Source organism: Oncorhynchus kisutch, linkage group LG14, assembly GCF_002021735.2.
Source record: "Oncorhynchus kisutch isolate 150728-3 linkage group LG14, Okis_V2, whole genome shotgun sequence".
Lineage (NCBI taxonomy): Eukaryota > Metazoa > Chordata > Actinopteri > Salmoniformes > Salmonidae > Oncorhynchus > Oncorhynchus kisutch.
In genome coordinates, this window is record NC_034187.2 from 80031005 (window position 1) to 80046004 (window position 15000).

Sequence of the window (15000 nt, forward strand, 5' to 3'; positions counted from 1 at the left end):
GACGGGTACGTGCGTGTGTCATGTGACGGGTACGTGCGTGTGTCATGTGACGGTACGTGCGTGTGTCATGTGACGGTACGTGCGTGTGTCATGTGACAGTGGGTGCGTGTGTCATGTGACCGGTGCGTGTGTCATGTGACCGGTGCGTGTGTCATGTGACCGGTGCGTGTGTCATGTGACCGGTGCGTGTGTCATGTGACCGTGGTGCGTGTGTCATGTGACCGGTGCGTGTGTCATGTGACGGGTGCGTGTGTGTGTGTCATGTGACGGGTGTGTGTGTCATGTGACGGGTGCGTGTGTGTGTGTCATGTGACGGGTGTGTGTCATGTGAAGGGTGCGTGTGTGTGTGTCATGTGACGGGTGCGTGTGTGTGTGGTCATGTGACGGGTGCGTGTGTGTGTGTCATGTGACGGGTGCGTGTGTGTGTGTCATGTGACGGGTGCTTGTGTGTGTGTCATGTGACGGGTGCGTGTGTGTGTGTGTCATGTGACGGGTGCGTGTGTGTGTGTGTCATGTGACGGGTGCGTGTGTGTGTGTCATGTGACGGGTGCGTGTGTGGTGTGTGATGTGACGGGTGCGTGTGCGTGTGTCATGTGACCGGTGCGTGTGTCATGTGACCTGTGTGTGTCATGTGACCTGTGTGTCATGTGACCTGTGTGTGTGTGTCATGTGACCTGTGTGTGTGTGTGTGTGTGTGTGTGACCTGTGTGTGTCATGTGACCTGTGACCTGTGTGTGTCATGTGACCTGTGACCTGTGTGTGTCATGTGACCTGTGTGTGTCATGTGACCTGGTGTGTGTTGTCATGTGACCTGTGTGTGGGGTGTGTGTCATGTGACCTGTGTGTGGGTGTGTGTCATGTGACCTGTGTGTGGGTGTGTGTGTGTCATGTGACCTGTGTGTGTGTGTCATGTGACCTGTGTGTATGTGACCTGTGTGTCATGTGACCTGTGTGGTGTCATGTGACCTGTGTGTGTCATGTGACCTGTGTGTGTCATGTGACCTGTGTGTGTCATGTGACCTGTGTGTGTGTCATGTGACCTGTGTGTGTGTCATGTGACCTGTGTGTGACCTGTGTGACTGTTGTGTGTTGTGTCATGTGACCTGTGTGTGTGTGTGTGTGTCATGTGACCTGTGTATGTCATGTGACCTGTGTGTGTCATGTGACCTGTGTATGTCATGTGACCTGTGTGTGTCATGTGACCTGTGAGTACAGTATTCAGACCCCTTGACTTTTTTCAACATTGTTACATTACAGCCTTATTCCAATATGGGTTAAATAAATAAAAATGTCATCAATCTAAACACAATACCCCATAATGACAAATGTATAATAAAAAAATCATACTTTATTTACAGGATTTCAGACCCTTTGCTATGAGAATTGAAATTGAGCTCAGGTGCCTCCTGTTTCCATTGATCATCCTTGAGATGTTTCCACAACTTGATTGGAGTCCATATGTTGGTAAATGGATTGGACATGATTTAAGGTCCCACAGTTGACAGGTCATGTCAGAGCAAAAACCAAGCCATGAGGTCGAAGGAATTATCCGTAGAGCTCCCAGACAGGATTGTGACGAGGCACAGATCTGGGGAAGGGTACCAAAAAATGTCTGCAGCATTGAAGGTCCCCAAGATCACAGTGGCCTCGATCATTGTTAAATGGAAGAAGTTTGGAACCACCAAGAACTTTGACCTAGATCTGGCCACAGCAGGGACTGGGAGACTAGTCAGGATCGAGGCAAAGATGAACGGAACAAAGTACAGAGGGATCCTTGATGACAACCTGCTTCAGAGTGCTCAGGACCTCAAACTGCGGCGGAGGTTCACCTTCCAACAGGACAACGACCCGAAGCACACAGCGAACTGCGGCGGAGGTTCACCTTCCAACAGGACAACGACCCGAAGCACACAGCGAAGACAATGCAGCAGTGACTTCAGGACAAGTCTCAGAATATCCTTGAGTGACCCTGCCAGAGACCGGACTTGAACCCAATAATCTCTGGAGAGACTTGAAAATAGGTGTGCAGCAACGCTCCCCATCCAACCTGGCAGAGCTTGAGAGGATCTGCAGAGAAGAATGGGAGAAACTCCACAAATACAGGTGTGCCAAGCTTGTAGCGCCATACCCAAGAACCTCAAGGTTGTAATCACTGCCAAAGGTGCTACAACAAAGTACTGAATAAAGGGTATGGGGTCTGAATACTTATATAAATATGATATTAGATATATATATATTTTTAAATAAATTGGCATTTTTCTAAACCTGTTTTTGCTTTCTCATTATGGGGTATTGTGTGTAGATTGGTGAAAAAACAACAATTTAATCCATTTTAGAATAAGGCTGTAACGTGGAAAGGTCAAGGGGTCTGACTACTTTCCAAAGGCACCGTATATAATATAACCTGTGTATAATATAACCTGTGTGTGTGTGTAATATAACCTGTGTGTGTGTGTGTGTGTGTGTAATATAACCTGTGTGTGTGTGTAATATAACCTGTGTGTGTGTGTAATATAACCTGTGTGTGTGTGTGTAATATAACCTGTGTGTGTGTGTGTAATATAACCTGTGTGTGTGTGTGTATAATATAACCTGTGTGTGTGCGTGTGTGTAATATAACCTGTGTGTGTGTGTGTGTAATATAACCTGTGTGTGTGTGTAATATAACCTGTGTGTGTGTGTGTGTGTAATATAACCTGTGTGTGTAATATAACCTGTGTGTGTGTGTGTGTGTGTAATATAACCTGTGTGTGTGTGTAATATAACCTGTGTGTGTGTAATATAACCTGTGTGTGTGTAATATAACCTGTGTGTGTGTATAATATAACCTGTGTGTGTGTGTGTAATATAACCTCTGTGTGTGTGTGTAATATAACCTCTGTGTGTGTGTGTAATATAACCTCTGTGTGTGTGTGTGTAATATAACCTCTGTGTGTGTGTGTGTAATATAACCTCTGTGTGTGTGTGTAATATAACCTGTGTGTGTGTATAATATAACCTGTGTGTGTGTATAATATAACCTCTGTGTGTGTGTGTAATATAACCTGTGTGTGTGTGTAATATAACCTCTGTGTGTGTGTGTGTAATATAACCTGTGTGTGTGTGTAATATAACCTCTGTGTGTGTGTATAATATAACCTGTGTGTGTGTGTGTGTGTATAATATAACCTGTGTGTGTGTAATATAACATAACCTGTGTGTAATATAACCTGTGTGTGTGTGTAAAATATAACCTGTGTGTGTGTGGTAAAATATAACCTGTGTGTGTGTGTAATATAACCTGTGTGTGTGTGTATAATATAACCTCTGTGTGTGTGTGTAATGTAACCTGTGTGTGTGTATAATATAACCTGTGTGAGTGTGTAATGTAACCTGTGTGTGTAATATAACCTGTGTGTGTGTGTGTAATATAACCTGTGTGTGTAATATAACCTGTGTGTGTGTGTGTGTGTAATATAACCTGTGTGTGTAATATAACCTGTGTGTAATATAACCTGTGTGTAATGTAACCTGTGTGTGTGTGTGTGTGTGTGTGTGTGTGTGTAATATAACCTGTGTGAGTGTATAATATAACCTGTGTGTGTAATGTAACCTGTGTGTGTGTGTAATATAACCTGTGTGTAATGTAACCTGTGTGTGTGTAATATAACCTGTGTGTGTGTGTGTAATATAACCTGTGTGTGTGTGTAATATAACCTGTGTGTGTGTGTGTAATATAACCTGTGTGTAATATAACCTGTGTGTGTGTGTGTGTGTAATATAACCTGTGTGTGTGTGTAATATAACCTGTGTGTGTGTGTAATATAACCTGTGTGTGTGTGTAATATAACCTGTGTGTGTGTGTAATATAACCTCTGTGTGTGTGTGTAATATAACCTGTGTGTGTGTATAACATAACCTGTGTGTGTGTATAATATAACCTCTGTGTGTGTGTGTAATATAACCTGTGTGTGTGTGTAATATAACCTCTGTGTGTGTGTGTAATATAACCTGTGTGTGTGTGTAATATAACCTCTGTGTGTGTGTATAATATAACCTGTGTGTGTGTGTGTGTGTGTATAATATAACCTGTGTGTGTGTAATATAACATAACCTGTGTGTGTGTGTGTGTAATATAACCTGTGTGTGTGTGTGTAATATAACCTGTGTGTTTGTGTAATATAACCTGTGTGTGTGTGTATAATATAACCTCTGTGTGTGTGTGTAATGTAACCTGTGTGTGTGTATAATATAACCTGTGTGAGTGTGTAATGTAACCTGTGTGTGTAATATAACCTGTGTGTGTGTGTGTAATATAACCTGTGTGTGTAATATAACCTGTGTGTGTGTGTGTGTAATATAACCTGTGTGTGTAATATAACCTGTGTGTAATATAACCTGTGTGTAATGTAACCTGTGTGTGTGTGTGTGTGTGTGTGTGTGTGTGTAATATAACCTGTGTGAGTGTATAATATAACCTGTGTGTGTAATGTAACCTGTGTGTGTGTGTAATATAACCTGTGTGTAATGTAACCTGTGTGTGTGTAATATAACCTGTGTGTGTAATGTAACCTGTGTGTGTGTGTGTGTGTAATATAACCTGTGTGTGTGTAATATAACCTGTGTGTGTGTGTAATGTAACCTGTGTGTGTGTGTGTGTGTAATATAACCTGTGTGTGTGTGTAATGTAACCTGTGTGTGTGTGTGTAATATAACCTGTGTGTGTGTGTGTGTGTGTGTGTGTGTGTGTGTAATGTAACCTGTGTGTGTAATGTAACATGTGTGTGTAATATAACCTGTGTGCGTGTATAATATAACCTGTGTGTGTGTGTGTAATATAACCTGTGTGTGTGTAATATAACCTGTGTGTGTGTGTGTGTGTAATATAACCTGTGTGTGTAATATAACCTGTGTGTGTATAATATAACATGTGTGTAATGTAACCTGTGTGTGTGTGTGTGTGTGTGTAATATAACCTGTGTGTGTGTGTGTGTGTGTGTGTGTAATGTAACCTGTGTGTGTAATGTAACCTGTGTGTGTAATATAACCTGTGTGTGTGTAATGTAACCTGTGTGTGTGTGTAATATAACCTGTGTGTGTGTGTAATGTAACCTGTGTGTGTGTGTGTAATGTAACCTGTGTGTGTGTGTGTAATATAACCTGTGTGTGTGTGTAATATAACCTGTGTGTGTGTGTGTGTGTAATGTAACCTGTGTGTGTAATGTAACCTGTGTGTGTAATATAACCTGTGTGTGTATAATATAACCTGTGTGTAATGTAACCTGTGTGTGTGTGTGTGTAATATAACCTGTGTGTGTGTGTGTGTGTGTGTGTAATGTAACCTGTGTGTGTAATGTAACCTGTGTGTGTAATGTAACCTGTGTGTGTGTAATATAACCTGTGTGTGTGTGTAATGTAACCTGTGTGTGTGTGTGTAATATAACCTGTGTGTGTGTGTAATGTAACCTGTGTGTGTGTGTAATGTAACCTGTGTGTGTGTGTGTAATGTAACATGTGTGTGTGTGTAATGTAACCTGTGTGTGTGTGTAATATAACCTGTGTGTGTGTGTGTGTGTAATGTAACCTGTGTGTGTAATGTAACCTGTGTGTGTAATATAACCTGTGTGTGTGTATAATATAACCTGTGTGTGTGTGTGTGTGTGTGTGTGTGTGTGTAATATAACCTGTGTGTGTGTGTGTAATATAACCTGTGTGTGTGTGTGTGTGTAATATAACCTGTGTGTGTAATATAACCTGTGTGTGTATAATATAACCTGTGTGTAATGTAACCTGTGTGTGTGTGTGTGTGTAATATAACCTGTGTGTAATGTAACCTGTGTGTGTGTGTGTGTGTGTAATGTAACCTGTGTGTGTAATGTAACCTGTGTGTGTAATGTAACCTGTGTGTGTGTAATATAACCTGTGTGTGTGTGTAATGTAACCTGTGTGTGTGTGTGTAATATAACCTGTGTGTGTGTGTGTAATGTAACCTGTGTGTGTGTGTAATGTAACCTGTGTGTGTGTGTAATGTAACCTGTGTGTGTGTAATGTAACCTGTGTGTGTGTGTAATATAACCTGTGTGTGTGTGTAATGTAACCTGTGTGTGTGTGTGTAATATAACCTGTGTGTGTGTGTAATATAACCTGTGTGTGTGTGTGTAATGTAACCTGTGTGTGTGTGTAATACAACCTGTGTGTGTGTGTGTAATGTAACCTGTGTGTGTAATATAACCTGTGTGTGTGTGTGTGTGTGTGTGTGTGTAATGTAACCTGTGTGTGTAATATAACCTGTGTGTGTGTGTGTGTGTGTGTGTGTGTAATGTAACCTGTGTGTGTAATGTAACCTGTGTGTGTAATATAACCTGTGTGTGTAATATAACCTGTGTGTGTAATATAACCTGTGTGTGTGTGTAATGTAACCTGTGTGTGTGTGTGTGTGTAATGTAACCTGTGTGTGTGTGTGTGTAATGTAACCTGTGTGTGTGTGATATAACCTGTGTGTGTGTGTGTGTGTAATATAACCTGTGTGTGTAATATAACCTGTGTGTGTGTGTGTGTAATATAACCTGTGTGTGTGTGTGTGTAATATAACCTGTGTGTGTGTGTAATATAACCTGTGTGTGTGTAATATAACCTGTGTGTGTGTGTAATATAACCTGTGTGTGTGTAATATAACCTGTGTGTGTGTGTGTAATATAACCTCTGTGTGGTGTGTGTATTTTAACCTGTGTGTGTGTGTGTGTGTAATATAACCTGTGTGTGTGTATAATATAACCTGTGTGTGTGTGTGTAATATAACCTCTGTGTGTGTGTGTGTAATATAACCTCTGTGTGTGTGTGTAATATAACCTCTGTGTGTGTGTGTAATATAACCTCTGTGTGTGTGTGTAATATAACCTGTGTGTGTGTGTAATATAACCTCTGTGGGTGTGTGTAATATAACCTGTGTGTGTGTGTAATATAACCTCTGTGTGTGTGTGTAATATAACCTCTGTGTGTGTGTGTATAATATAACCTGTGTGTGTGTGTAATATAACCTCTGTGGGTGTGTGTAATATAACCTGTGTGTGTGTGTAATATAACCTCTGTGTGTGTGTGTAATATAACCTCTGTGGGTGTGTATAATATAACCTGTGTGTGTGTAATATAACATAACCTGTGTGTGTAATATAACCTGTGTGTGTGTGTGTAATATAACCTGTGTGTGTGTGTAATATAACCTGTGTGTGTGTGTATAATATAACCTCTGTGTGTGTGTGTAATGTAACCTGTGTGTCTGTATAATATAACCTGTGTGAGTGTGTAATGTAACCTGTGTGTGTAATATAACCTGTGTGTGTGTGTGTAATATAACCTGTGTGTGTAATATAACCTGTGTGTGTGTGTGTGTGTGTGTAATATAACCTGTGTGTGTAATATAACCTGGGTGTAATATAACCTGTGTGTAATGTAACCTGTGTGTGTGTGTGTGTGTGTGTGTAATATAACCTGTGTGAGTGTATAATATAACCTGTGTGTGTAATGTAACCTGTGTGTGTGTGTAATATAACCTGTGTGTAATGTAACCTGTGTGTGTGTAATATAACCTGTGTGTGTAATGTAACCTGTGTGTGTGTGTGTGTGTGTGTAATATAACCTGTGTGTGTGTAATATAACCTGTGTGTGTGTAATATAACCTGTGTGTGTGTGTAATGTAACCTGTGGTGTGTGTGTGTGTGTGTGTGTAATATAACCTGTGTGTGTGTGTAATGTAACCTGTGTGTGTGTGTGTAATATAACCTGTGTGTGTGTAATGTAACCTGTGTGTGTAATGTAACATGTGTGTGTAATATAACCTGTGTGCGTGTATAATATAACCTGTGTGTGTGTGTGTGTGTGTGTGTAATATAACCTGTGTGTGTGTGTGTATAATATAACCTGTGTGTAATGTAACCTGTGTGTGTGTGTGTGTGTGTGTAATATAACCTGTGTGTGTGTGTGTGTGTGTGTAATGTAACCTGTGTGTGTAATGTAACCTGTGTGTGTAATGTAACCTGTGTGTGTAATGTAACCTGTGTGTGTAATATAACCTGTGTGTGTGTGTAATATAACCTGTGTGTGTGTGTAATGTAACCTGTGTGTGTGTGTGTAATATAACCTGTGTGTGTAATGTAACCTGTGTGTGTGTGTAATGTAACCTGTGTGTGTGTAATATAACCTGTGTGTGTGTGTAATATAACCTGTGTGTGTGTGTGTGTGTGTGTAATGTAACCTGTGTGTGTAATGTAACCTGTGTGTGTAATGTAACCTGTGTGTGTGTGTGTGTGTGTGTGTGTGTAATATAACCTGTGTGTGTGTAATATAACCTGTGTGTGTGTAATATAACCTGTGTGTGTGTGTAATGTAACCTGTGTGTGTGTGTGTGTGTGTGTGTAATATAACCTGTGTGTGTGTGTAATGTAACCTGTGTGTGTGTGTGTAATATAACCTGTGTGTGTGTAATGTAACCTGTGTGTGTAATGTAACATGTGTGTGTAATATAACCTGTGTGCGTGTATAATATAACCTGTGTGTGTGTGTGTGTGTGTGTAATATAACCTGTGTGTGTGTGTGTATAATATAACCTGTGTGTAATGTAACCTGTGTGTGTGTGTGTGTGTGTGTAATATAACCTGTGTGTGTGTGTGTGTGTGTGTGTGTGTGTAATGTAACCTGTGTGTGTAATGTAACCTGTGTGTGTAATGTAACCTGTGTGTGTAATGTAACCTGTGTGTGTAATATAACCTGTGTGTGTGTGTAATATAACCTGTGTGTGTGTGTAATGTAACCTGTGTGTGTGTGTGTAATATAACCTGTGTGTGTAATGTAACCTGTGTGTGTGTGTAATGTAACCTGTGTGTGTGTAATGTAACCTGTGTGTGTGTGTAATATAACCTGTGTGTGTGTGTAATATAACCTGTGTGTGTGTGTGTGTGTGTAATGTAACCTGTGTGTGTAATGTAACCTGTGTGTGTAATATAACCTGTGTGTGTGTATAATATAACCTGTGTGTGTGTGTGTGTGTGTGTGTGTGTAATATAACCTGTGTGTGTGTGTGTGTAATATAACCTGTGTGTGTGTGTGTGTGTGTAATATAACCTGTGTGTGTAATATAACCTGTGTGTGTATAATATAACCTGTGTGTAATGTAACCTGTGTGTGTGTGTGTGTGTAATATAACCTGTGTGTAATGTAACCTGTGTGTGTGTGTGTGTGTAATGTAACCTGTGTGTGTAATGTAACCTGTGTGTGTAATGTAACCTGTGTGTGTAATATAACCTGTGTGTGTGTAATATAACCTGTGTGTGTGTGTAATGTAACCTGTGTGTGTGTGTAATATAACCTGTGTGTGTGTGTGTAATGTAACCTGTGTGTGTGTGTAATGTAACCTGTGTGTGTGTAATGTAACCTGTGTGTGTGTGTAATATAACCTGTGTGTGTGTGTAATGTAACCTGTGTGTGTGTGTGTAATATAACCTGTGTGTGTGTGTAATATAACCTGTGTGTGTGTGTAATGTAACCTGTGTGTGTGTGTAATACAACCTGTGTGTGTGTGTGTAATGTAACCTGTGTGTGTAATATAACCTGTGTGTATGTGTGTGTATGTGTGTGTGTGTGTGTGTGTGTGTGTAATGTAACCTGTGTGTGTGTGTGTGTAATGTAACCTGTGTGTGTAATATAACCTGTGTGTGTGTGTGTGTGTGTGTGTGTGTAATGTAACCTGTGTGTGTAATGTAACCTGTGTGTGTAATGTAACCTGTGTGTGTAATGTAACCTGTGTGTGTAATATAACCTGTGTGTGTAATATAACCTGTGTGTGTGTGTAATGTAACCTGTGTGTGTGTGTGTGTGTGTGTGTAATGTAACCTGTGTGTGTGTGTGTGTGTGTAATATAACCTGTGTGTGTGTGATATAACCTGTGTGTGTGTGTGTGTGTGTGTAATGTAACCTGTGTGTGTAATGTAACGTGTGTGTGTGTAATATAACGTGTGTGTGTAATGTAACCTCTGTGTGTGTGTGTGTGTGTGTGTGTAATATAACCTGTGTGTGTAATGTAACCTGTGTGTGTGTGTGTGTGTGTAATGTAACCTGTGTGTGTGTGTGTGTGTGTGTAATGTAACCTGTGTGTGTGTGTGTGTGTGTGTAATGTAACCTGTGTGTGTGTGTGTGTGTGTAATGTAACCTGTGTGTGTGTGTGTAATGTAACGTGTGTGTGTGTGTAATGTAACCTGTGTGTGTGTGTAATGTAACCTGTGTGTGTGATATAACCTGTGTGTGTGTGTGTGTAATGTAACCTGTGTGTGTGTAATGTAACCTGTGTGTGTGTGTGTATAATGTAACCTGTGTGTGTAATATAACCTGTGTATAGGTGTTCCAGAGACCCAGTGCTCTAGCAGCCCAACAGCAGCAGTATGCCTGTGTGTGTGTAATGTAACCTGTGTGTGTGTGTGTGTGTGTGTGTATAATGTAACCTGTGTGTGTAATATAACCTGTGTATAGGTGTTCCAGAGACCCAGTGCTCTAGCAGCCCAACAGCAGCAGTATGCCTGTGTGTGTGTAATGTAACCTGTGTGTGTAATATAACCTGTGTATAGGTGTTCCAGAGACCCAGTGCTCTAGCAGCCCAACAGCAGCAGTATGCCTTGGCAGCAGCACAGCAATCTCACATTGGTAAGAGACAGAGAGAGTGTCTGTGTGAGTTGGTAAGAGACAGAGAGAGTGTCTGTGTGAGTTGGTAAGAGACAGAGAGAGTGTCTGTGTGAGTTGTTTTGCAGATGAAAGAAATTTTTGGGTGATGTTATTCAGCGATGAAAAGTTGTTCTTGGACTAGCTGTGTATCTTATGTCTGGCACAATTAGCATATAAACGTGTAACCGATAGTTATGGGTGACGACCCTCTGGGGAAAAAATAAAATAATTCTCTGTTTTAACAGTTAGGACTTAATTAAATGTAGAACAATAGTGATGAAGAATTGTGGGTGGTCTCCCCTCAGAGAGTCGAATCAGACACGGAGTACAACATATACAGAGTATTTGGAAAGATTTCAGACCCCTCTTTACACATTTTGTTACGTTTAAGAGATTTTAATGACCATAATGATCACGGTTTTCATTATTATTGAAACGTTAAAGTACTGATAAATGGAAATAAATTAATTTAATTTCACCACGTTTTATATACGTTTTATATTGAAGACCAACAGACAACAAATAAAATTAGCAGCACTTGTGTTTTTGTTGTTGTTGAATGTTCTGTAGACAGGGTGACTATCTTCGATTTAAGTTTGCCTCGGCACTCTTGTAAAACCCCCAAAATACGACCACACTTCAGATTTGGTTCTCTTAGAAGGCCGACAAAATCTCCTGAGCGCTGTCACTGCCTCCCGCCATGTTTTCACCCAAAACACAACCCACGTTGCATTCTGCACCTGCATCAGACTGTTGCTGACTTTGGTTGATGCTGGACAGTATTTACCGTGAGTTTTTCAAACCATGGTAATCAAACACGGTTTTAAAGCTAATTTCAATTTGAAACTGTAAAACGTATCATCTGGAATTTTACCGTGGTTCATCTTGAAACCGGTAACTGTATCATCCTTAGTTACGTTACAGCCTCATTCTAAAATGTATTAAATGTTTTCCCCTCATCAATCTACACACAATACCCCATAACGACATCACAATACCCCATAACGGCATCACAATACCCCATAACGACATCACAATACCCCATAACGACATCACAATACCCCATAACGACATCACAATACCCCATAACGACATCACAATACCCCATAACGACATCACAATACCCCATAACGACAAAGCAAAAACAGTGTTTTTAGACTTTTTGCTAATTTATGACAAATTTAAAAACAAATCACATTTACATAAGTATTCATGACCCTTCAGACCCTACTCAGTGAAGCACCCTTGGCAGTGATTACAGCCTAGAGTCCTGGGTATCAAGCTACAAGTTTGGCACACCTGTATTTGGGGAGATTCTCCCATTCTTCTCTGCAGATCCTCTCAAGCTCTGTCAGGCTGGATGGGGAGCGTCGCTGCACAGATATTTTCAAGTCTGTCCAGAGATGTTTGATCGGGTTCAAGTCCGGGCTCTGGCTGAGCCACTCAAGGACATTCAGAGACGTTTCCCGATGCCACTCCTGCGTTGTCTTATCTGTGTGCTTAGGGTCGTTGCTCTGTTGGAAGGTGAACCTTCGCCCCAGTCTGAGGTCCTGATCACTCTGGAGCAGGTTTGCATCAAAGATCTTTCTGTACTTTGCGCCGTTCATCTTTCCCTCGATCCCGACTAGTCTCCCAGTCCCTGCCACTGAAAAACATCCCCACAGCATAATGCTGCCACCCCCATGCTTCACCGTAGGGATGGCATTGGCCAGGTGATGAGCTGTACCTGGTTTCCTCCAGAAGTGAAGCTTGGCATTCAGGCATAAGAGTTCAATCTTGGTTTCATCAGACCAGAGAATCTTGTTTCTCATGGTCTTAGTCCTTTAGGTGACTTTTGGAAAACTCCAAGCGGGCTGTCGTGCCTTTTACTGAGGAGTGGCTTCCATCTGGCCACTCTGCCATAAAGGCCTGATTGGTGACGTGCTGCAGAGATGGTTGTCCTTCTGGAAGGTTCTCCCTGGAGCTCTGTCAGTGACCATTTGTGTTCTTGGTCACCTCCCTGACCAAGATCCTTCTCCCCTGATTGCTCAGTTTGTCCAGGCGGCCAGCTCTAGGAAGAGTCTTGGTGGTTCCACATGTCTTCATTTTAAGAAGGATGGAGGCCACTGTGTTCTTGGGGATATTCAATGTGTCAAATGTTTTTGTACCCCACTCCAGATCTGTGCCTCGACATAATCCTGTCTCGGAGCTCTACGGACAATTCCTTCGACCTCATGTCTTTGTTTTTGTTCTGACGCGCACTGTCAACTGTGGGACTTTATATAGACAGGTGTGTGCCTTTCCAAATCATGTCCAATCAATTGAATTTGGACTGGACTTGTAGACAAACATGGCACCTATAATTACTTTCATTACACCAGATGCATGTCCTTGAATGTATTACCTCGCACACAGACATTATAAGATGTGTTTTAGTCTCCATGAGACGCCGTCTTAACCTCCTCACTGGGTTTCAAATGCCCTTATTGAGTCTTCACATCTGAATGATGGATGTCACGTGATCAAAATGGCTTTGTCAATATACAGTCATTTGTACACTCACAAATTGCTGCCTGGTATTGTGACGCCATAATTTCCATGGTAACGTAGAATGTTCGTTCAAATGATGTTAACTGATGTGGCTCATGCAATTTAAAATAAATGTTTTGACAGTTGAGCTGAATCGGCAAATCATTGCACATATTTTTACTTCCTGCTTTGTTGCTATGGGTACACTCACAATGGCCACCAGTCCCACCCATTATGTCATCATTGACTTGAATGTGGATGGCTGTCACACTCCTTGTCTTTCAATAGCAGCACATGTAGTCAGGAGGAGAGGAGACAATGTGTGTCTGGCTGGCCAATTACCATCAACCAAACAATTCCACGACCGTCGGGCAGCTCTAGTCTCTGTTTCTCTGTGATCTTTATGTACGTGTCTTTTCAGGTTTGGCTCAAGCGTTTGTTTCCAACCCTTACATCATCAGTACCGGTCCGTCTGGAACCGACCCCTACGCTGCTGGACTGGCAGCTGCTGCAACACTGGGTAAGATACACACACACACACACATGTCTTGACTTTGCAACCTCCATCCAGTACCAACTTATTGTGTGTGTTCAGGCCCAACAGTGATGCCTCCTCAGTACTACGGGGTGACTCCCTGGGGAGTGTATCCAGCCAATCTGTTCCAGCAACAGGCAGTGGCCGCCAACAACTCAGCCAATCAACAGGCTCAAGGACAGAACCAGCACAACCAACAACAGGTCAGTGGCTAGACCGCTCCTCATTAGGTAAAGCTATTGTCTGAATTGATTTTTTGCTTCAGTGCTCAGCGCTTTATGGGAGATTACCACAAGCCCAGAGAAGTTATGCCCTCATGCACCTCCTAATGTCAGTGTGTTCTCATGGCGTTTTACTAAGAACAACACCTTGTGGAGTAAAACCAGCCCTCCACCACTACTCAGCCTTTCCCATTGGCTCAGTCTCAGACCTTCTGCCCTCCTATTGGCTAACCTTTCTCATTGGCTCAGTCTCAGACCTTCTGCCCTCCTATTGGCTAATCTTTCCCATTGGCTCAGTCTCAGACCTTCTGCCCTCCTATTGGCTAACCTTTTTCATTGGCTCAGTCTCAGACCTTCTGCCCTCCTATTGGCTAACCTTTCTCATTGGCTCAGTCTCAGACCTTCTGCCCTCCTATTGGCTAACCTTTCTCATTGGCTCAGTCTCAGACCTTCTGCCCTCCTATTGGCTAATCTTTCCCATTGGCTCAGTCTCAGACCCTTCTGCCCTCCTATTGGCTAACCTTTCCCATTGGCTCAGTCTCAGACCCTTCTGCCCTCCTATTGGCTAACCTTTATGTAACTCTAGGTGATGCGTGGGGGCGGTAACCAGCGACCCCTGACCCCTAGCCAAGGTCAACAGGGTCAGCAGAACGACCAGCTGATCTCCGCCGCAGCAGTCAACTCAGCTCTCGCCTTCGGACAGGGGCTGGCTGCCGGCGTGCCTGGTGAGCAAGACATTTACTAACACACACACACACACCCCGCCTGGTGAGCAAGACATTTACTAACACACACACACCCCCTGCCTGGTGAGCAAGACATTTACTAACACACACACACACACACACACACCCCGCCTGGTGAGCAAGAGATTTACTAACACACACACACCCCGCCTGGTGAGCAAGACATTTACTAACACACACACACACACACACACACCCCGCCTGGTGAGCAAGACATTTACTAACACACACACACACCCCGCCTGGTGAGCAAGACATTTACTAACACACACACACACACACACACACACACCCCGCCTGGTGA

General features: G+C 42.2%; 1 protein-coding gene across 1 annotated transcript in view; it reads left to right on the plus strand.

The window, feature by feature from the left end:
• The window catches only part of LOC109881187 (pumilio homolog 1-like), a 53748-nt gene that overhangs the window by 12610 nt on the left and 26138 nt on the right, over window positions 1-15000 (plus strand). The window contains exons 4-8 of the mRNA XM_031789275.1: window positions 10367-10382; window positions 10593-10668; window positions 13616-13714; window positions 13790-13932; window positions 14537-14675. Coding sequence (XP_031645135.1) covers window positions 10367-10382; window positions 10593-10668; window positions 13616-13714; window positions 13790-13932; window positions 14537-14675 — 473 coding nt within the window. The remainder of the gene's footprint in view (window positions 1-10366; window positions 10383-10592; window positions 10669-13615; window positions 13715-13789; window positions 13933-14536; window positions 14676-15000) is intronic.